The sequence below is a fragment of the Mustela putorius genome, unplaced genomic scaffold (assembly GCF_011764305.1).
Source record: "Mustela putorius furo isolate JIRA1106 unplaced genomic scaffold, ASM1176430v1.1 tig00000228_pilon_pilon_pilon, whole genome shotgun sequence".
NCBI classification, from domain to species: Eukaryota; Metazoa; Chordata; class Mammalia; order Carnivora; family Mustelidae; genus Mustela; species Mustela putorius.
The window spans coordinates 19221346-19246185 of NW_025421322.1; the positions used below are offsets into that span (position 1 = coordinate 19221346).

Consider the following 24840-nt stretch of genomic DNA (forward strand, 5'->3'; position numbering starts at 1 on the left):
GTATCATTACCTTGTGATGTATTGTATTTAATCCTTGTATCATTACCAAAGTAATTTGTGAGGGTAAAATTGATGATGTGTAAATCTGACTACAAAATGTACAGGAAGAACAGCCTACCTCTAAGAACAGAATGAAAAGCACAGAGACCAGAAATTTTTTTTCAAGATTTTTATTTATTTATTTGACAGAGAAAGATACAATGAGAGAGGAACACAAGCAGGGGCAGTGGGAGAGGGAGAAGTAGGCTCCCCTCCAACCAAGGAGCCCAATGTGGGGCTCGGTCCCAGGACCCTGGGTTCATGACCTGAGCCAAAGGCAGATGCCTAACAACTGAGCTGCCCCGATGCCATGAACAGAAATTGTGTAAAAGGAAAAAAAGGAAAACAAACATAGTTAAGGCAGTACCTGAGGTCAAACAAAAAAGCCCAGGACACCAACCCTCCCCATATTATAACACATTCGTGCAATAAGGGCACAGAAGTGGTAGTCTCACTGGGGCTTTTCCAACAGGCTGCAGATCCCCCTCACGGGAAATACTGGGCCTGCATTAAAGTTTTTAAAAATGACAGATTTTTAAGTTTTTAGAAAAGTTTAATTTTCAAAAATGCATGGACACCCCTTTCCAAAAAATAAAAATAAAAATAAAAGGGATACTGAAGACCTGTTGTTGCCTTCACCCATCTTCACCAATGCTGACAGATTTGCTCCCTTTCCTCTTCTGTTCGAGTACTAGTAAGTGCCTACACATTGGGAACAAACTGGAGTTCACTTCACCAGTAAGCTTGCAAATTAAACTGACATTATAAGGATGACCACTCCACCAGTGAGCTTGTGAATTAAACTGGCATTATAAGGAGGTTCCTTAAAACCACTACAAAGAGTGAGGTTCCGACTGCATTATATTACAAACTTATTTTTTTGCCCCCTTTACCAGAAACCTCTAGCTAAGTCTGTCCTCCTCACACTGAATTCGTAATGGTTTATGTTTCTTGCCTCAAGGCCTAAACCTTTATTTGTTCCTATTAAATAGCATACTGTTTAAAAATCTAAATTTCAACTTGCCCTGATTACTTTGTATTATACAATGCAAATTAGTCTACTCAATAAGGCTTGATCTTGAAATCTGATAAGCACAATCTCAACTGATTAAATTAAATTATGCTATGGTGGAAGGCAGATCCTGTATATTTCATATGGCTCCAGGCACACAATGAACCCAAAATCGTACCCCAAATGTACCCAAAATTGTGAAAAATAACATCTACTGCTCACTGAGTGTTTACCATGAGTCAGGCACTGCACCTTACCGTTTTACATGCATTTTCACTTAATCTCCAGAACAACCCTGAATGGTAAATGGTGTTATCACACTCACAAATCAGATCAGATTCAAATACAGTGAAGTCTGTTTAACATCAGAGCCACTGCCTTGACCACTACACCAGATGGCCACAACCATGGCCATCGGGTAGCTCTGATTTCACTTAACAAGTAATTCTAACAGCAGCTATTTTTACCATAGCTTTATCCATTTTTTTTTTTTTTTGAAAGAGTGAGAGACAATATGGGGAGAAGTGGTAGGGGAGAGGAGGAGAGAGAAAATCTCAAGCGGGCTCCACATTCAGCACAGAGCCTGACAGGGGACTCAATTTAAGGACCCCAAGATCATGACCTGAGTGGGAATCAAGAGTCAGGCACTTAACTGACTGAGCTACCCAGGCGACCCTAGTTTTTACTACAGCTTTAATAAACTGATCAACCTGATATAAAATAAATGTGACAAAAGCTGATTATTTAAAGAAATAAACCATACACATGTCATTCGAAAGGAGTTTAAGCCACAATTTCCAGATGCTCATAGCCTAGCCTGTAAGTTAGCTGTCACTCACTTATGCGAACCACCCCTTTACTCCGAAGACATCAAATGTCTCTTATCTACCCCTTCTCTTCATTCTCATTACCAATACTCCATTGGTCTTCCTCTAACATTTTTTCTAAAAATAGAACTGAACATTATCAAACTACTCACAAAAAGCTTTCATAGTTGCTCACTGTCAATGTTAAAAATGCCAAACTGTTTAACAAAATGGTCACAACTAAGACACTATATTGTAACAGACAGTATATTGTAAGTCAATTGTCTTCATTTTACAAATGAGTAAACTGAAACTAAAAGACTATTAGGCATCTCTTAAGGCATCTCTTAGTGCCTTCAGTCACCCAACAGCCTTTATTTCTAAATGTCTCCCCCACTACCAGTCTCTTCCCTGACCCCCCTATTTTGAGAAATCCTAATCTCTCATGTCAATTCCTACCTCTTCAATGTTGCCTACCCTTAAATTTCATTGTTCAATAATTTCCACTGAGAGATGCAAGACATTTTTTGTATCAGTAACAGAAGAGTGGCTGTTAAGAATTTAGATATATATTTTACATACACACATTTATGTTATATAAATGAGTTATATGTTGTAAATGAGTTATATAGGTCCACCATTCCTAAGTCACCCAACTGTGTCGACTTAGAAATTACAAAAATTAGTATTTATTTGATGATGTTTATTTCCATTTCCACCCATTTCACAGTTCTACTTCCCAATAATTTTTGTCATCAGTAACATTGGACATTTGAAGTCTCTAAACTCCATAAATTTTTTTCCTTAAATTTCACCAAAACTGCTAATTTAAATGAACACACATGCACTCTGATTATTCTCTTTTAAAAATACATATATATTTTAGGGGCACCTGGGTGGCTCAGTCAGTTAAGCATCTGCCTTTGGCTCAGGTCATGATCCTAGGGTTCTGAGATCCTGCTTTGGGCTCCCTGCTCTGCGGGGATCCTGCTTCTCCTTCTCCCATACTTATGCTCGCTCTCTCTCGCTCGCGCTCTCTCTCTCAAATAAAATCTTTAAGGAAGGATGGAAGGAAAGGAAAGGAGGGAGGAAGAGAGAGGGAGGAAAGGAGGGAAGGATGGATTTTTAAAGATTTTAATTTATTTTTGGGATGAGGTGTAGAAAGAGAGGGAGAGGCTCAAGCAGACTCCCCACTGAGTGTGGAGCCCCCGAGGGGTAAGATCTTACAACCCTGAGATCAGGACCCAAGATGAAACCAAGAGTTGAATGCTTAACCAACTGTGCCACCCAGGTACGCCTCTGATTATTCTCTTTTAAAGATAAAGGCCCTGAAGATCGATCACAAATGACAATGTAGGATTTTTTAAAATGGAAATAATGAAGTGGGAGATAGTATTTTAACAATCTTAAGTAGCCACTGATAATCTGGCCCTGGAGCAAGCTGAGCTGCCTAGAGAAAAAAGCAGGTGAGAATACCCTTGTAGGGTGGTGGTCACAGCAGCTGAAACAGAAGATTAAAGTCAATTATCAATCTCCTAAAGCCTTCAACTTCTTCATGAAGAAACCTCTTCATTTCTTAGCTACTGTTTAGCAAAAACACCAATGGTCAAATGCAAGCACGGCTGACTGTTCCTTTCTAGTGGATCAAACAACATTCTTTTAAAAAACATGAAAAAAAAGATCTAAGAGAGTTTCAAAGGAACTCAGAAAGGCATCCATTAGTAAAACTGCCATCCAATATGTAAGTTAAATTTAGCATGCTTGGGGCTCAGAGTCCATTTTTAATGCAAAAGCTAGGTTAAACATAACATTGGTATTTTTCAACACCTTTTTTGAGAAATGGTAAGGGATTTTTCTATCACTGCTAATTTACTTAGAAATTATACACTTTCCCAAGTTAAGTCCACCCTTCTAAACATAGGGTATGCTCGAAACATTCAACTGGTACTTTAATCATAAAATAAGACTTCTGGTCTAAATGTATTTTGTTAAATTGCTTTCATCAGTATTCCTTCAAAGCTATCAAGAAAAAATACTTTTTTTCTAAATATGTTAAAATTAGGAAAGAATACATTCCCTAATCACAAACAAAACTAAAACAAAGGAAACTAAAACAAATTTATCATATCATTCAAACACTCTTAAACTGCTCCACTCACTATTAGAGGGCCAAGCTTAACTAATTAAGCTTTGTAAAAAATTCACAAACTCAGGTTTCAGTTCTAGCCATTCAATAAATATCTTACTATTTACCACATGCCACTATGCTACATTCAAAGGAAACAACCTGATGAGCATCCAAGCCAGAAAAAGTGAATTATAACTGAAAAGATAATTAAGATATAGCCCAATAGTCCTCATAATATTTATTAACTACTGAGGTGTTTTTTTACATACTTCAGAAATTCTCCGACACTCCTCCCACCGGGAACTGGAATGTAGCTCCCCGCTTCTTGAGAATGGGCAGGACTTATGACTCACTTCTAGGAAAACAGTCACTATTCAGCAGAGAAACCTGGTGGGTGCCATCTAAACCAAGTAACCAAAGTTACTATCACCATGTTGAGTTAAAGTAGCCCCTAATAAAGTGATAAGAAAGTCACTTCACTTGTATTCTTCCTCAAAACCCATAACCTTAATCTGAACATGAGAAAATGTCAAATTCAAAATGACAGACAACAGGCCTAATGGCTAAGAGTACTTTTCAAAAATGTCAAAGTCAGGAAAAACAAGGAAAGATATAAAATGGAGGAGACTAACAAGATATGACAACTAAAGGCTCATGGTTATCTTTGGTCGAATCCTAAAACAGAAAACACAAGTAGGAAAACTGGAGAGAGATAAAATAAAATCTGCAGTTTTGTTTTTTAGATTTTTTATTTATTTGACAGAGATCAGAGGCAAGCAGAGAGAGGAGGAAGCAGGCTCCCTGTTGAGCAGAGAGCCCGATGTGGGGCTCGATCCCAGGACCCTGGGATCATGACCTGAGCCGAAGGCAGAGGCTTTAACCCCCTGAGCCACCCAGGCACCCCAAAAAATCTGCAGTTTTATACCAAATTTTTAGTTTTGAAAAGTGCATCACAGTTATATAAGATGTTAATATTAAAGGAAGCTAGAGGAAGTGTTCCTTTGTATAAAAAACACTGTCAGCCATCAAAAGAAATGAAATCTTGCCATTTGCAACAATGTGGATGGAACTAGAGGGTATTATACTGAGCGAAATAAGTCAATCAGAGAAAGACAATTATCATATGATCTCTCTGATATGAGGAATTTGAGAGGCAGGGTAGGGGGTTGTGGGGTAGAGAAAGAAAAAATGAAACAAGATGAGATCGGGAGAGAGACAAACCGTAAGGACTCTTAATCTCACAAAACAAACTGAGGGCTGCTAGGAGGTAGGGGGTAGGGATAAGGTGGTTGAGTTACGGACATTGGGGAGAGTATGTGCTATGATGACTGCTGTGAAATGTGTAAGCCTGATGATTCACAGACCTGTACCTCTGGGGCAAACAATACATTATATGTTAATAAAAATAAAAATTTTTTTAAAAAGGCACTGTGTTGTGGAAATAAACTATGCCGATAACACTGTGTAGCATCACACATGGGAATGTTAATTACTGTCATCAAATATTTCTGATATTGAAGTGCTGTTCAATATGTTCTCCAACATCTAATTCAGATTCCATCAGAGGTGGATCCTAACTCACCTATATGAAGTCAGACGCCCAACAGTATCTCCAAGACGGTATACAGTATATAAGCAAAAGCAAAAGTATCACCTCATCTGTGTGAGAAGTTACACAGTAAGGCACATAACGTAACATTTACCCACGCTGTTTAAATATTAAACTATTAGGAATACAGTATAAGGAGGATAATTATTCAAACTTTTCTCCAAGAGAGATTTTTCAACCAAAACATTTGTGTCTTAAGGGTTCCCTAAGTTATAATGATTCCTAAGATAGTATAATTCAAAAAGGATAGCAACCACCACCTTACCAAAAGATCAACGTTAGCATCCCTAATGGTGTCATGAGGGCACCATTCTACCCTCTAACAGAATGTAATGAGAAGGCTACTTCATCACTGTGAGGTTTTCCCTCAAAAACTTTAACTCTCATCTAACCATAAAAAAAATCAACGAACTCAAACTGAGGGACATTCTAGAGAACACTTATCCAAAAGCTACTCAGATTATGAAAAATGAGGAAAGACTTGAGAAATGATCACAGACCAGAGGGTGCTAACAGGACATGACTATATGCAGTGTGGGATTATGAACTGGATCCCAGAAAAATAAAGGACATTCATGGGAAAAAATGGTGCAATATAGATAAAGTCTGGAGTTCCATTAACAGTAATGTACCTTATGTACCTTGATTTTTTAATTAGATTAATGTACCATGGTAATGTAAGATGATCACATTAGGGGAAGCCTGGTTGAGGGCTACAGAGGAACTGTCTGTATTATCTTTGTAACTTTTTAGTATACCTAAAATGATTCCAAAATGAAAAATTTTTAAAGTTTTTACTTATTCATTTAAGAGCGAGAGAGCATGCACACATGCACATAAACAAGGGGAAGATAGACAGGAGAAAGGGAAGCAGGCTGCCCCTACTGAGCAGGGAGCCCAACTTGGGGGCTAGATCCCAGGACCCCAGGATCATGACCTGGCCGAAAGCAGATGCTTAATGGACTGAGACACCCAAGTGCTCCCAAAATAAAATAAAAAATAAAGACTAGAGACAAACTTTATGTTTTATGTGTATGAAGGTTATCTAGCAGTCATGGATAAACTTTCTTGGAGTAAACACTATCCCGAATGAATCCAATTACCAAGCTGAGTTTCCATAAATATTTCAAATGTAACAGAAAAAGTCCTGATTAGGTCACACAATTATAAAGAACATGATAATCATCAATTCCATTAGATCACTACATATACTTAAAAATCTTCAACAGCCTCTTGCTGCTGAGTTAATAAAACCCAAACTCCTACAAGGCTCTTAATGCCATAGTTCCTCGCTTCTCATTCAGCAAGACTTACTCAGACACACACTAGCTCTCTGAGAATTGCTAAACAATCCTAAGCTCATTCCCACCTCAGGGGTGGCCTTTACACTTGGCTTTCTTCTACTCCTGGCTCTTCACCCAGCCTATCTTCCCTCTTCTTATCTTTCAACTCAACTGAATATACCTTACCCTTTAGTCAAATATACCTCCATGTCAGAGACTCTTTGAAGGGACCTGCTTAAGGTAGGGCACCACCCATTAAAGCATCTGCTTATTTCTCCCAAGGTTCTTAACGCAACTTGTGATAATTTGGTTAACTGTCTAACATCTTTCTCCACTACTTGTTCATTTTGTTATCCCTCAGTATCTGGCTAAGTTCCTGAGATAGCTAGCACACAGTAAATAACTGTTATTTTTTTTAAAAGATTATTTATTTGAGGAAGAGAGCGTGCACACAAGAGTGCAGGGGAAGGGGGTACAAAGGGAGAGGGAGAGAGACTCTCCAGCAGACTCTGCTGAATAGGGAGCCCTACACGAGGCTCAATCCCACAACCCCTGAGATCATGACCTGAGCCAATCCAAGACTTGAGGCTAAACCAACTGAGCCATGCAGGTGCCCCAATATCTGTTAAATTAATTAATCCAGTAAGTTGCAAAAGTTATCACTAAGAAAGGACATAACTGTCTACAGAATCCTTCCCATGAATGGACTATTCCATTCAAAGAGTGAAGAAGATTTCCTTTTATTCCAATTTTTAGATCTTAGGATGTTTATAATAAATAAAGATTAATCCTCTCAATGTCACCAACTACACTAGACCCCAAGACCTGACCTTTACTGCTTACCTGCTTTACCACACTGACCTCTGTCCCACATTTTTCCTTAAACTCTTCTTTCTGGCTAATCTCTTAAAACAGGCAAATGGAAACCGAAATTACCCTTCAAGTGATAGCCACTGCCCTAACAAGACCTACCACGAACCCAAACCACTCAGACCACTCTGAGCATAACCTGAACTCATGCACAGATGGACCATGAAGAGACCTCCAGAATAACTGACAACTACTTTTACCTCATTACAATACTAAAATTTCTGCCCAAAGAGGAGCACAAGCCTCATCTACATAGCAAGCTATGTATGTAGAGTCACATTTTAAGGTGTATGTACAGCCGTATATCCACCTCTACATAGGGGACAAGGCTTCCCTCTCTAAACCTTCATCCTAATCCTAAATAAAAAAAATCCATTTCCCTTGTTCAAGAAGTCATGGCTTTGGAAGTTATTCCCTGTGATCTCTTTATTTGCTACAAGTAGTTTCCTTTGTGCAACAATTACCCTGGTATAGTTTCTACCTGTGACTCATCAAGGAGCAAACTCATGTTGGTTGGGTTACATTAAGACACAACTAAGAGGGGCGCCTGGGTTAAACCCCAGCATCAGACTCTCTGTTCAGCACGGAGCCTGCCTCCTCCCCTCTCTCTCTGCCTACTTGACTATCAAATGAATGAATAAAATCTTAAAAACAAAACAAAACAAAAAAACAGACACAACTAAGAATATCATTTCACATCTATACCACATCAACAATTCCAAACAATGTATGTATTTTCAAAATGGACTGAATAACTCCATGAATTGAAAAATCTTAAAATATTTAGTATTTTAATAATACTGGTATTGTAAGTGCAGGAATCCCCCTACGGGTTATCAACAGCTTACATTTACTATACCCATCTGCTGTGTAATATGTACCATCATCACAGAATAGGTGCTTTTCACAAACTATTCAAGAGGGAAAGGGATGACAAATTTAATTCTTCTAGAATATTTCAGTTATTAAAGTTATTTGATATTGGAAGTCAAACCCTCAAAATGTGTGTATACCCTTGATCTCAAATCATTTGGCATTTCTTGCATCTCTTTAGTACTCACTCTTTCATTCTTATTGCTATGCCTACACTTCATTCAAACCCTCTTTATCCACCTAGTTTTCCTGCCTCTGGCCACAAAATACTGATTTTATACTACCACACCTCTGCTGGGGAACCCAGAATGATTCACAGCTGCTTCATGCCCATGCTTCTTTTTCAAGTGTTTAAAGCCTTCCATAATTTGACCCTACCTGTCAGACCATTCCCCCGAACCAAGCTTTTGCTCTAACTGACCCATCTTCTCATTTTTCTCTGCCTGTATTGCATGCTTGTTCCTGAATCTGTGCTTCTCTGCTTTTTATGATTTCATCTTTCCTGAATCAATGAGTCACATATCCCTAAATTTACAAGTACTTCCCTATCTACCATAATAAGAATGTTACAAACTCCCAGTAAGAAATTTCCCAAGTTCACATGGTTTCCTATTTTTAATACTTTTCTCCCTTGTCTTATCAGGAAGGAGAAAAGGCTATTAATTGCCATTGTTTCACTGCCAAGGGCAAATAAGATATATTAAAAGAAAACCATTACATTTTTAAGTGCCTGTAACTAGGCTTAAAAGTTACACTGGACACGGAAACTTCAGGCCAAATTACAACAGCTATAGGAGTTCTCAAAAATCGAAACAGTAAAAATTAATGAGCACATGGATACACATACAAAGCATTTTAAATGTGATTTTTCAAAATGATACTTCACAATGATTATTATATATTATGGTAAGGACAATGATACCTTCAATTATTAAATTATCTCTGTTCTCCTCCCTTACTAGTCAAAATGAGTATTTATTTTCCCAACCCAAAATATTTGCTTAAATACATAACAACGATGCCCTTAAACACCTGTGAAAGACTATATAGTAAAGAAAAACAGTGGACAGTCTATTGATTTTGATCACTAAAAATTTCATTTATTTACACCAGACAAAAAGTTTAAAATTTCAAGTTCAAAGACAAAGACAATTTATCAAACAAATTAAATAAATTCTGTGATTGGTATACAATTCATTCATTTGGGTAATATAGTTCAAATCTTTCCATGAATCCTCAAAAATGTTCATCAAAACCGCTTAATAACAGCATAAAGAAAACCGATACCAGTACTATATTCTCAAAGCATAAAACCCATATTTTAAATGCACATATTTATATCTAACAATAATTAATTCAATTGTGTCAAATATCCTTATAGTACTTCACTACCATATGATAAAAAGCATAGGGAGGCCTGGGTGGCTCAGTAGGTTAAGCGTCTGCCTTCTGCTGCCTTCCATGATCCCTGGATCCTGGGACTGAGTTCGGCCTGCATCAGGTTCCTTGCTCAGCTGACAGCCTGCTTCCCTCTCTTCCTCTGCCTGCCACTCCCCCTGCTTGTGCACACACTCTCTCTAACAAATAAATAAATAAAATCTTTAAAAAAAAAAAAGTGTAATTATGATCCACACAAAAAACTAAAGAGAAGCAAGGTCAGACAAGCTTGATATTCAACTGCTCTATTTTCAAGCTTTTAATTTTGTATTTAACAGGTTTTCTAATTCTATGGTTCATTTAGCTGTTGAACTTGCACCTCCCTAGAATTTTGGCTTGGACATAATCTTTCTTTAAAAACAAAAATCTCTTCACAGTGAAAAAAATTATGGTCTAAATCACAAAGATGACAAGAAACCTTAGCAATTTAAATAGACAAGCCTTGAAATAATATTGTGATCAAAGTATCAAGCAGCCTAATAAAACCCAGGTGGCTCAGGCTTATCATATATGGTACTCATTACCACAATTGCACTATTTAATCTACTTCCTGGTGTCAACAAAAACTTTCTGTTATTAATTCCCCCCAGTTATGGATCTGCTTAAGTTACTGCAGTTTTCTGATAAGACAACTCTTCATCCAAAAAATTTTAAAAAGAGAGAGCGGGTCTCCTTTTAAATGTTTTAGAACTGGAGCTATGGTGGGAAAAGCCACAGAAACCACGGTGGCTTTGTATTATTAGTCATCTATATAAGTGTATGTTAATTCCAAAGAAGGTACCAGATGACTCATGGTTAACACAGTTTTATAAGGGCTCACATGTTTACATCAAAAAGGTAACCATATGCACATAAAAGGAACTGTCTATTAGTTATAAACCTCAGATTCAAATAAAGAGATTTATCCACTGACAAAGGTACACAGGTTAGAAACACAGTCAGTTGCTCTCACCCACACAAAACTTTTCCATCACTCATATGATGCTCTGTTGGTTACAATTTGTAAGATTTTGAGGCAATTTTCCTATCTATAGGTCTTACTGACTTTTTTCAGAAGTACTTTAGTCGTTCTCAAGAAACTTTTATAGCATAATTTGTTTCCAGAAAGATTCCATTTAGGCACAGTAAACATGCTAGGAATATTACATCGACCTCAATACTGGTGCCAAACACAAAGCAGCAAAAAGATTATAACCAAAGATAGAGAAGAATAAGAAAAGGATAGCACAATCATAGTTACAGCCCCTAGATTTCCTAGTCGGTCTCAACCATAGGTACATATCATGACATCCAAAAGGTAAACTGTGAGATGTGTACATGTTGCACACCTCCAGTTTACAGGCAGCTAGTTGTACTGGTCACAAAGGAAAACCACTAACTGCTCCGTGTTTCGTTAGTGGCACCCAGCGTTCACATGGATTCCTTACAACTAACTAACGATCCATTTCCTCTCCATGCTCTCTTCTCTTTCATTTCGCTTGTGCAGATGGCAGTCACAGCAGATTGGAAACAGTGCACAACACACTACTTAACAATGCTGTGTACTCAGTAAAGACGGAAATTCACATGACAGTCTTTATCACTACTAAGTCATCTGCAATGCATTCTAGAAAGTCTTCCTGTGTCAGTCAACACTGATTTCCTAAGTTAAATTAAATCATCTATTCAACCTATTGTTTGTGATAGCATTCAGTGGCATTTAATATGAACTATTTTCCTCCCTTAATCTACCTAGATTAATCTGTAATTACTTTCTTCATTCCACTTAGCAAAATATTAGAAGCTATGCTTTCAGTATTTAAATGGGTTTCTATTGCCTGAGCTAAATATATATATTCAACCATCATTAATTTCTGTTGACCTGAAGGTTAGAATTGCCCTTTATTTTTATTTAATAGCTAGTATACACACAGAAACTTGGGAAACTTTCTAAAGTTTAACATTAAATTCAAACAGTCATTTGATTTCAGTAGTGCTGACAGTAACTGATAACACTAACAAGTAAACTTTAAAGTAAATATAAATACATCATGACTGGGGCCCTGGGTGGCTCAGTCGGTTAAGAGTCTGCTTTCAGCTCAGGTCATGATCCCAGGATTCTGGGACTGAGCCCCACATGGGACTCTCTGTTAAACAGGGAGCCTGCTTCTCCCTCTCCCTCTGCCTGCTGCTCCCCTTGCTTGTGCTCTCCCTCTCTCTGTCAAATTATTAAATAAAATCTTAAAAAAAAAAAAATACATCATGCCTACAAGTTACAATTGCAGGCATCCATATCCCTCACAGTGATTTTGACAAAATACCGGGATTATTAACAATCTTCCTACCTAAACAGTAGTGGATTATACTTTTTCATGTTGGAGATTCTAGTTCTGAATTTACTACTAATTTAAAACTTGGGCTTCTCTGAGCCCCAGTCTCCCATCTATTAAAAGAATTACAGAAGTTCTTGTTATGATCTACTCTGCGAATGTGAAAACTGAGGCTGGAGAGACCCATGATTTCAATTAGTAGTAAGCCATAACTTTACCTGAACTTTAGCCAGAACTCAGTCTAAATGACCTTCCCTGTATGCCTTTCAAAAAAGTCTGCAAGATCTATGAATGATTTTAGGAATTAACTAGGACTATAATAGTATTTATATGTATATTTATATATATATATAATATATATATTTATATATATGTATACATATATTTATATGTATATTTATATGTACACACGTCGTATGTGAAATTGGCTATTATTTTTTATCAGGCTGCCCAGAGAATAAAGAGACAATTAGAAAGAAATTCAAGCCTGGATTCTGACAAAATATCAGTGTCTCACTGCTAGTTATAGTTATGTCAAATATCTCCTAAAGGAACATGAAAATAACCCAGATACGGTTTACAGTGATCTTAGTATTTCATATTATGACCATACCAACCCATTCCTCATGCGATCACCAGAGAAAATGGCTAAAACCCATCAAAGTATTATGTCAGCACTCTTCATAAAACCTTTCATTCTCTTCCGGTACTAAATATTTTTAGTGTTTTATCTTGACTATGTTTTCAGAGCAGGAGTGGTGATGGGAGTGACGAAGAAATTTTAAATCTAAGGAAAATAATTCACATTACCAAAAGAGTCTTGATAATAGACTTTTTAAACCAAGTACAATTATTTACAGAATAAATTACTGACAGAAAAGCTTTCATCTAAAATTCTGGAGTTGCTACTAAATGAGATCAAAAGTAAAAATAAAATATTTTCACTATGAAAGTAAAGAATACATGATGATGTATAAATTTTTAGGAACAAAATTACTTTAACAAAACTACAGGAACACTCTGAATTGCAAACCTGGAGATACAGATTTGCCACTATACACTTACAAACTCAAATGATTCTTCAACTACACAAAAATATTTTCTAGACACTTTCACCTGAAGAGGAACTTAATCTTTACTTTATATTCATAATCTAATTCACTAAAATAAAGTGCTAACAAATCTTCCCATGTTTCAAGTCAAATATATGCTTAGAATAGCTAAGTTCTTTAAATAATAAACACTTCAGAAAACATCCTTAGTAGAAATAAATACATTTACACAACAGCCAGTAGAAATGCCTGGCACCTGGTTCCCACTGAAATACTGATTTGATGAAATGAATAACAAAGGAATAAAGAAAAGGAAAGGGGAAGGTAAAGAGAGAGCAGATAAGCTTGGAAGCCACAGTGGCTTGAAGGCTGCTGCTGCTCTGCTGCCTGCTGGGGTTAAGAGCTGCTGCAAGTCCAAAGAGCCCCACACAGGACTCTGCTGACGGACTCCCATAGCCAGTTGCTAGTTGTGGGATTAGTAACCTGCCATCAAAAATGATCTCTATTAAGTCAGTACCATCAAATTCTAGAAAACAGTCATTAGACAGATATATTTCTGCAAACACCACTGGAATAATTCTGTGATCTTCTTACCAATCAAGTGGGGAAGAAAGGTTGTCTGTATTAAAATGTCTCCAGGTTCAATGTTAGAGAAAATAAAGGGTGATTGTGTATGGGGCTGAGGGTAGTGGGGAGATGTAGGGTTGCATTATAATGCATTAAGTAACTATTATATTGTTACTTATACCAAAATAAAGGTTCCCTTTGTTTTCAAATATACTAGAAAGCATCTAAAATGCACTGGGTAAAAATTACTACCCAAAGTAAAAGCAGCATATAACCCCCAAGGTGGAAAGAGATAAAGGTATGAAACCACCACTCAGGAAGTGGTAATAGGTAAGTCGTGAAGAATAATTGAAAATGGATAAAAGTTTCAAGCTTTATGAAAATTTCACCTAGTGAGATAAGCTGGTTAGCATTTCTGGGCAAGATAGGAAGCAAGCTGAACTGTGTTGCTTAGGACAATTTTTGGAAAAACAGAAACAGCAAGGATCTTTGGTTACACACTGTAACTGTGGTTTTTCGACATTTTAATTAATGCCAAACAGTTCATTTTTAATGGTTATTACCTTAAAGTTCAGTAATAAACTCAAATATCTAAACCTAAAGTTGTTGTGGTTCAAAAGTAAGACAATTTTTATTTAATTAAAATGTAAACCACTGGGAATAGTAATTTAAGGATTACACTTTTAGACTTGGGAAACTTAGGAATTTTAAATACTATTTAAGTACTGGATCCACCTGTAATTTTCAAATCTTAAAGTATTACTTTAAGTCTGCACAAAATTTGAACACGTTTTACTTGGCTTCTTTCCAAACCATAGCACTTACACTTTAGGGACCAAGGGAGGGTATAGTGTAAAGCGCTTTAATTTCTTTAAGCATAAAAATCTTTTACCTTGACCACATTTTCAATAGTATATATCCTTCCATGCACAGGAATTCCTCAACTCATTTAAAAGGGAAAAAAACCTGTATTTTAAAACATTAAATAAACGCAACATATTTCTTCAAACTTTTAAAAGCTAGACTTTATTCCTACTTTTGTATTTAATATCTTAAGACACCCAAAGTAAAGGAACAAAAAAGACATAAAAACATTGGGATTGATGCTTCACATTTGGATTGTGTCTCATATTCTAATCACCTTAATAAACCAAAGATTAAACATATAAAGTAAGACTCTTGAGTTAGTTTCAAATCGCAAACCACAGGCTTTCTGAGCAATCAAAATAATTTAAGTAAGCAATAATCTAAAGTTCATTGCCCTGAATATTCAGTGATAAGCCATTAAATACGAATGGTTTAACATTTTCAAAATACTACTATGAATATCAAAAAAGAGATCAGTACCCAGGAGAATTATATAACTCAGTGTACAGATTCTCTCTAGTTACCTACCTACACACTGTTTCATTTAAAATGAAATATATATGAAATGTTTTATTAAATATTTACAATTCATTAAATATTGTATTTAAATATTTATTAAATATTTTAAATAGAGCTAAGTGCAGCATGCGTCCTAGGTTTCTATAAACATGGCACTAAATTATTGTCAGGAATCCTTTATGTATCAAAACAGCCTAGAAAGCAAAAACAGCTTCCCTACCTGGATATGAAATCAACAACAAAATTTGAAAAATATTGTCAAGGAACATAATTATCACTGAACAATAAAGGTGCCAAGTTGAATATATATTAAATAATTTGTTCTTTGTCTCTAGAGATGCTTGTTATTCATGAGGGCCCAGAAATGTGAATAATTCCAACAAACTCACAAGATACAATTTCCTTAAAAATCACTTAAAATACAAACAACACCCACTTACAAAGTCAAACTTCACCTCTCTTACGAAGTCATAGCCAAAAGGAATTAGAAGCTGGTACCGGAGTGTTCCCCTCACTTTTTGTCCTCCCTCACTCTAGACTTCTATCAAGTCGGTTTCACAATTCTTTACACATCTCTCCCACTTAAAATCGTTCAAAGCAGTAACCAGGATTTCCTATCTTTGGATCTTTTCCACCACCCATTCATGTAATTTGCTGAATAAATGTCGAAATGAATTACTAAGAACTAATTTTTTTCTGAGATATCTGAAACATTTTATCATACCTCTTAATGATCTGAGGTCACAAAGTAAACACCCTCCTACTTCTCCAATAAGGTTCAAAACACACTCCAAACGGTCTGTATATATTTCTAACATTTGCACCAAGAAAAGCTCTTTGAGAAAAGTGCATAACAGGATTTTTTTAAGAAGTGAATCTGTCGAACAGATCACAATGATCACTGATTATTCACAGATAGAAAATAATACAAAATAATAAGTAAACATCATATCCTGTCACAAAATGTCCCTATCTGCGTTTAAAAAAAAATACGAAAGCTTTCTCTATCCTGATTCAACTCTTCCTGGAACCCATAAGCAATACAAAGCCGAAACTGTAATTATTGGGGAGATTTCAAGCAGTTCTGCCCTGGGTGTGGACTACAGGCAAACCAAGAAGAAAGAGAAGGAAAGTGAGAGTTCAGGAAGCAAGTGATTAAGCAGAGATTTTCCCCAATGCAAACTATGGCTTACTTACATGGAGAGTGTTCCAAATAAGGTAGTTAGATAAAACCTACTCTCTCTGAAGCCAGTGATAGAAAAATATAACACCTATGCAGTGAAAAATTACTCCCAGTACATCTTAAGGTAAATTCTGGTTTTGCCAATTCGTATTTAACCTTTGAAAAGTATGTTTAATACTCTACATGACTGCTTTTCTTTTGGAAGTTTAATGATAACAAAATAATTATATTTAACAGTCTAAAGTAGTATCTCTTATCCTAATGCCAAACTTAAATATAAAATAACTTTCAAGTACCTGAAAATGAACAAAAAAGCCAAAAGCTATCTGTTTGTCTATATCACGTCAATGTGTAGAATAACTCCAGAAATTCTACATGCCACACACGTTCATACTGTCTGAGTAAGTGAGGCATCATTTCATTCCCCTAACTGCATTTTAGCAGTACAATATAGTCTTCATGCTTCGTTTTTGAAGAAAACTTATTTGAAGTCTCAGGATCATCCTTTGGACTGACTTAAAGAGAGCAGAATAAAAAATCTGTCCATTCCAAATATGAAAATTATGGATTTGGCTCCAATGCTAAATAAAGTAAGCTTCTTATATCACCTGCAATATTAAATTGATTTAGTCTGCTGAAAAATAAGACAGTGAGTTATTGGATCTGTGTTTAATTCAGTGCACTTTATAACATATTTAAGGAATTCAGTTGTATAAAACAGTATCTGAATCTTATCAGATGAAAATATTTTTCCCTTTTAGCAAGCCTCGGGTTGCATGTCTGAGAAAACAAATTAGTCTCCAGTTCTCCTAAGCTTGATAATAGTGCCCCCTAATGGGAATTTTAATATGAGTCTTTCTACTCAGTTTTTAAAAAAGCATATATTCTCTAATATGAGCAAGTTATCTTGCTTTTAACTACAAAGTAAATCCTGTAATATAAGTATATCACGATTTAAGCTACTTAAAGGAGAGTTATCACATGGGAAAAAACAAAAAGTGAATTCATGGAGAGAAACATAAAAAAATTCAAGCCACAACAGTTTCCTTGGTTTTCAATCACCCTATTGTAACATAATCCAAGGCGGCACTGATCTCATAAAGAAATTATCCTTCAGCTATGTTTCTAGTACCGAGTAAGTGAGCAATTAACATGTGCTAAATGAAAGGTAGTACAGAGTCAGGAAAAAACTAGTTCAGAACTGAAGTCATTCAATGTCACACAGGTCTAAGTATAGAGCTGGGATTCCCACCCAAGTTTTTTGGCCTCATACCATTCATTACCTTTCCATAATACAGGCATACCCTGCTTTTGGAAGTTTGCGGTATACCACTTCATTTTTCTGAAAGACCTACTGAAAGAAATCCAAAGAGAATTTTCACTTAAAAAAAAAAAAGACAAAAAGCGAAAATAACATTTGGCATTTGTTTTATGGTGAGCTACTAGAGGCAGCACACATGCCAAGCAGCGAGAGTGGCCCTGACAATCTTCCCCAACAGCAAGCCACCCTAGTTCTGAACTGTGCCTGTGAGCATCTGTGCTTTTTATCTTGAATTATCTTGTGCATCCATTAGCAAGATGTGTACTAAGGTACAAGAAAAGCCTAACAGAAGTTATTTTTTGGGTCTGGGAATGCTCAAATGTTTTTCCATATAAATTAACGGTAACTGCTTCTTCGCTTTGTGACAAAGGTTTCATAAAAACACTCTACTGTCGGGCGCCTGGGTGGCTCAGTGGGTTAAGCCGCTGCCTTCGGCTCAGGTCACGATCTCAGGGTCCTGGGATAGAGTCCCGCATCGGGCTCTCTGCTCTGCAGGGAGCCTGCTTCCCTCTCTCTCCCTCTGCCTGCCTCTCTGATTACTTGTGATTTCTGTCAAATAAATAAATAAAATCTTAAAAAAAAAAAAAAAAAAAAAAAAAACACTCTACTGTCACACAAACCTGTACCTGACTCACAAGTCTGCAACTGAATTAAATGTTTTTCTTCCCTAATATCTATAGAGAGTTCCCCAAACATCAACAACTCAGTGGGGGTTGGGGTAAGGTAAAGGAAAAGTTCATTAACAACTCAATGGGGGGTTGGGGGGATAAAAGAAAAATTGATTAAAAAAAAGGAAAAAGCTACATCTTCTGATACTTTCCAGATGCACCAGTAAAACATATACCCATTAATACAGTGTTTTTATTACAATGACCATAATACTTTCTGGACTCACAGTTAGACAAGTTAGAAGGGATAACCAACAAACAAAAAGTCATCTATTTATGATAGAAAGAGACAACCTATTACCTTCCTCTTTAACCTGAAGGGAGAGGAAAAATAACATTATACACACACACACACACACACACACACACAAACTGGTCAAACTTTCTTAATGGGCTGGACAGTTAAAAAAATAATTCAGGTTTGTTGCCCATATGGTCTCTGACACAACTAGCCAGCTATGCCACTGTAGCAGGAACACAGCCACAGAAAATACATAAATGAATGGGCATGGCAGCGTTCCAATAAAACTTTACATGCAGAAGCAGCCCCACAGATTGTGGCTTGTCAGCCCTTAATTTAAAACATTTCACTCAGGGGCCACAGATTTAAAAATCTCCACTTTACATGAGGCACCAAAACAAAAACAAAGAAATAAACACCTAAGCAACTCAAAATATGTAATCATTAAAATTACAAAATATTTAGTGAGAACTTTACTTCCATAAGGTGAAAGGTGAAAAAGGTTCTCTCCCTAAACAAATACTAGTTTTAGTAGGCATAAATAACAGAAAAGGAGTATGTAAAACAATGGGTGTTTAGAATGATTTAAAATAATCAACATGCAGGGCTCTTCTATTCCAAGATATATCCATATAATGAGAAAATTTAGCTTTTACCTAGGTTTGATAAAAATCTAATGGTGACTACATAGTAAAGGCTATTCAGGTAAATAAATAAATAATGTGAGAGAACCTAAAATTACAGACTGACTAAATAAGGGTAGGAAGAAATAAAGAATAATATCACAGATTTTTCACATGCGTAAGAAAAATGGCAAATCCTACTCGCTTCTAAAGATAAATCAAGAAAAACAAATTCAGTTGTTTTACCCAAAGAGCAGATTTCACTTACAAAATATGATGCTCCCCATTCTATATCCTTTAAACACTGGTCACTTCACTAAGTGTCCAAAAGCAGTAACAGGAAAGTCATGAGACGGAATCAGGCAGAGAAAGATTTCAAGCCCTGTTCTATAAATTCCCAGTTAAATGATTTTTGACAAGTTATTTGTCTTATTGAGGATCAGTCTGCTAATATGGAAAATGGGACTGATAACCTTCAAATGTGCAGAATAACAACTAATTATAGGCAATGTACACATAGTACACAGCACGCAATGTCCAGCAATTTTATTATTTAACACTAAATTGAAATTTCTTATGCCCATATTGTTAAAACTTTTTAATGAGCTTCTTAAAGTACGTGTTCATAAAATAGCATACTAGTCAATTACCTGAAAGCCTGTAAGAGAAGTCAGCATCCAGTGATCAACATCTAAAATTAATAATACATTCTGCTTACACAAATTCTAAATTGAGATTTTTATAAGACAAAAGTAATTTTTTGAGGTAACTATGTGACAATATAAACTGTTCCAGAAAGGATTCCACTCCCAACTATGCCACTAACACACTGAGTAAGCCACTTCAAGTGAACCCCTCAGACTCATCACTCCCAAACCAAAAAAGCTATGTTAGCAATCCCTTGTCTTCTTCAGTCTTCTAGCTCTAAGAGTTATTATTGCAACATAATTAAGCCTTTCCATATATGCTAGTAAAGAAAGGAACTTAGATATCCTAACACTGCCAGAACGGAGTGTAGAGAAATCCCAATCGTAATCTGATAGCATTACAGTAGTTCAGATGAAATATTACAGTGGAGAGCTTGGCCGGCTTAAAAACAAAGAGGTACATATTGCACAAAAGTTTTTAAAAATATAAATACTGAAAGTGAGCCTGGGTGACTCAGTGGGTTAAAGCCTCTGCCTTCAGCTCAGGTCGTGATCTCAGGGCCCTGGGATCAAACCCTGCATCAGCAGTGAGCCTGCTTCCTCCTCTCTCCCTCTCTGCCTGCCTCTCTGTCTACTTGTGATCTCTGTCTGTCAAATGAATAAATAAAATCTTTAAAAAATCTTAAAAAAAAAAAAAGAAAAATATAAATACTCAAGTGCCTAGAATAAAATAGTTTTGGTTAGTTTCTAAAGATATTACTTTAAGGAAAAAATTATTTTTGTAGACCAAACTGCAATATCAAGGTACTAACCTTAGCAAGAACATGTTTTGTATCTATTATATCTTCAAGGTACTATGAGTATGTGAAATCAAATTACATAAGTAACATTTTATCCAAGTGAAAAGTCATCAATTAAAAACTGCATAGAAAACAAATCACAAAAAGAAATATTCAATAGCACCAAAATGAATAAAACACCTGGGAATATAACTTGTATGCTGAAAACTAGCAAACAGCTAGAAGAAAGTAAAAACACCTGTGTTTATAGACGGAAGATTTAATATTGTTAAAATGTCCGTATTACCCAAAGTGACCTACAAATTCAATGTAGTGCCTATCAAAATCCCAATGGCATTTTTATGGAAATAGGGGAAAAAAAATCCTAAAATTCATATGGAATTTCAAAGAACCCTAGAGAGCCAAAATCTTGAGAAAGAAAAACAAAGCCGTGTGCCTCACACTTCTTGATTTCAAAATATACTACAAAGCAACAGTAATCAAAGCAGTATGGTACCAGAGGAAAATGGAAGATGTTTCCTATCATTGGTCATGGCAATAATTCCTTGCACATTACACCAAAAGCACTAACTACAAAAGCAAAAACTGACAATATTGATTACATCAAACTAAAAAGATTCAGCAAAGGAAACACTCAGCAGAGTAAAAAAGTAACCTACAGAATGGGAGAAAATATCTGCAAACCACACATATGATAAGGTGTTAATATCCAGAAGATACAAAGACCTTCTTCAACTCATCAACAATCCTAAAAACCGGCAAAGGACCTTAACAGACATTTCTTCAAATACAGACAGATAACTTGAAAAGATGCTCAACATCATTATCTATCAGGCAAATGGAAATCAAAATCAACAGTGAGATGCTACCTCACACCTGTTAGAAGGATCACTATCAAAAAAATAAATAACCAGAAAATAAAAAATTTTGGAGAGGATATGAAGAAATCAGAACTCCTGCACACTGCTGGTAGGGAATGTAAATTGGTGTAACCTCTCTGAAAAACAGTATGAAGTTCTTCACAAAATTAAATACTTAATTAAAAATTAAGTATGAAGTTCTTCACAAAATTATATAAATTAATTATATATAATTACTATATATAATATATAATTATATATATATATATATATAATTATATATATATATATAATTACTATATGATCCAGGAAATCCCATTTCTCTGTGTGTGTGTGTGTGTGTGTATGTATAAATATATATATATATATATATATATATATATATATATATATATATCTCCAAGAGAACTGAAAACAGGACCTGGGAGAGGTATCTGCAACATTACTCAAAAGAGCCAAGAGATGGAAATAAACTAAATATTTATCAACAGACAAATGGATAAAGTGGTATATATATACCACTGAATATTATTCAGCCTTAAAGAAAGGATATCCTGTCAAATGCTATAACATGGATGAACCTTGAGAACATTAAGCTAAACTAAGTGAAATAAGCCAGTCTCTAAAAAGACAAATATTGCATGATTTCACTTTTATGAAGTATTTAAAAGAGTCAAACTTTTAGAAACAGAAAGCAGATGGGACACCTGGCTGGCTTAGTCAGTGGAGTGTGTGATTCTTGATCTCAGGGTCACGGGTTCTGAATTCTATACTTTGGGTATAGAGATTACTTAAATATAAAATCTTTTCAAAAAACAAAAAGGAAGGAAGGAAGGAAGCAAATAAACAGAATGGTGGTAGCCAAAGGCTGGCAAGGGAGAAAAGAGGAGGAATTGGTCAAAGGATGTAGAGTTTCAGTTTTTTCAAGATGAAAAACTTTTAGAGATCTGTTCCAAAACAACCTGCGTACAGTTAACACTCTATACCTTACACTCAAAAATGGTTTAGGATGATAAATTATACTACTTGTTCTTACTATAATAAAAAAACATTATACAGAAAATGACCCTTCAGTGTTCAGACAAGTGGGAAATTATTTTTAACTAGATTTTTAAAAAAATCTCTCAAGTTATTGACCTTAGCCTTTGGTGTGAACTTTAACTAGTAACGGCCTTTGTTGGCAAAGCAATTATACCTGCAGTGCGCCATACACATGCACACACACACACACACAAAGACTTCCTGAAATTCTCAGTGTCTTGTTTCTGAAATCGATTGTTAAACTCATCTTAAAAGTCAAGTCAAAATACTACAGAAGAAAATGAATGCTGGACACATAATGCTGATCCCTACCCTTTACAGTTTAAGTTATTTGAAAGCTGGTTTCATCGTGGTAAAGTTAAGAAAAGCACAGCTCCTATCTAAATTATTAAAATCAGAATCTCAAATTCCACATAAGGCCAAACTAATGAAGTTTTTTTAATATAAATCTTCATTTCAAAGAATTTGCATAAGTTTTTCAAGAAACTCAGTAATCAAGTGAACTAGGCTGGCGTGACTCCCAGTAAGAAATAATCGAAGGTTATGGTGAGAACTATATTAAAAACCATTTATGGGGGTGGCGTCCAGGTATTTCAGTCCATTAACCATCCAACTCTTGATTTCAGCATTCTCAGGGTCATGGGATCAAACCCAACACTGGGCTCTGCATCTGGCACAAAGTCTGCTTCAGACTCTCTTACTCCTCCCCACTGTGCCTCTGCTCACTCGCATGCATTCTCTCCCACTCCAAAATAAAAATAAATAAAATATCTCAAAGAAATAAATTTAAAATAAAAACCTTTTGTATGCATTGCAAAGACACATGAAAGGAATACCCTTACCTTCATCAAAGTCAGCATCATCTTCTGTGTGTTGTGGGAAAGGAAAGCAGTTGGTAATTTCAAGACGATCTTCTACAACCAAGCCCAAAAGCACTCCTTGAACCACTTCAGTTCCTTGTCCTTCTTCCTGATAATGTTTTATTATTTTTAATACTACCTAAAAGAAAATAACAGAAGTGAGCTTAACAACCATCCTTACAGTTTGCATTTCATTTCAAAGGAAAAAATGAACCATACTATGGGTCTGCAAAAATCATAAAATTATATAACAGAACTAAGTTTCTTATGAATCAATTCCTTTACTCTGATACAAACAATAAAACTCACATAATCTAAATGTATATCTGTAACTTCTGGAGTTTGAAGATATGTCAAAAATGTCCACATACACCACTCATGACCTTCAGGTCAAGGCTTCCAAAAGGTCTGGCATCCAGGAGCTCCTTCAAACAGTATTACCTCAATCCAAAGTTATTACAGAGGAAGTGCTCCTATTAGTGTCTGTTAACAGCATGATAATTTCCTGACAGAGATAATAAAACCATCAATAACACACAGAGATAAAAAACTCAATTACCTGAAAACCTGAAAGCAGACTGTTCCCTTGACAACTTCTCAATACCTCAACATGGATCCTGAACAGAGTATCTCATTATTCCAAATAAGCAACAATGGGAACGTTTGGTAACAAAGAAAACAAAACAAAGACTCTAGCACCACCTGATTTTCCTCAACCAAGATACACCACATAACCTCTAATGGAAAACTGGCTCTTACATTACTCTGTCCTTTAACATTTCCATAAAGATAAAGTGGTAACACTCTAAGGCTGGAATACTTTAAAAGTTCACAATACCAATAATCATTAGTTATAACTCCTAGAAAATAAGGTTTTTAATATATTAAGTGCTTTGAATGGCACTTGGCACACAGTATTTAGGAACAGTAGTAGTAACAGTATTTAGTATAAACACATGGCCTGAAGACTAAAGGGCAACACGATCTAAAATACATAAGTCCTCAGAAGGAAAAATAAGTCTAACAAAAAAATGCTAATTAGTATTTCTTGATTAGTGTTTTACTTAAAACACATTTTGACAAAAATTAATCACCAATAACCAGTTAACTAAAAGGTTACAATCAGTGAACATTATGTGCTAGGCAACATTCTAATTATTTCATGTGTATCACCCAATCATGTAATTCTCAGAACTATGTTAAAAGAAAGGAATATAATCATTCT

The 24840-nt window shown here is 35.7% G+C and overlaps 1 protein-coding gene across 1 annotated transcript in view; it reads right to left on the reverse strand.

Moving 5' to 3' along the window:
- The window catches only part of EIF3H (eukaryotic translation initiation factor 3 subunit H), a 98371-nt gene that overhangs the window by 46870 nt on the left and 26661 nt on the right, over nucleotides 1-24840 (reverse strand). Inside the window, exon 2 of the mRNA XM_004743470.3 lies at nucleotides 23598-23754. Coding sequence (XP_004743527.1) covers nucleotides 23598-23754 — 157 coding nt within the window. The remainder of the gene's footprint in view (nucleotides 1-23597; nucleotides 23755-24840) is intronic.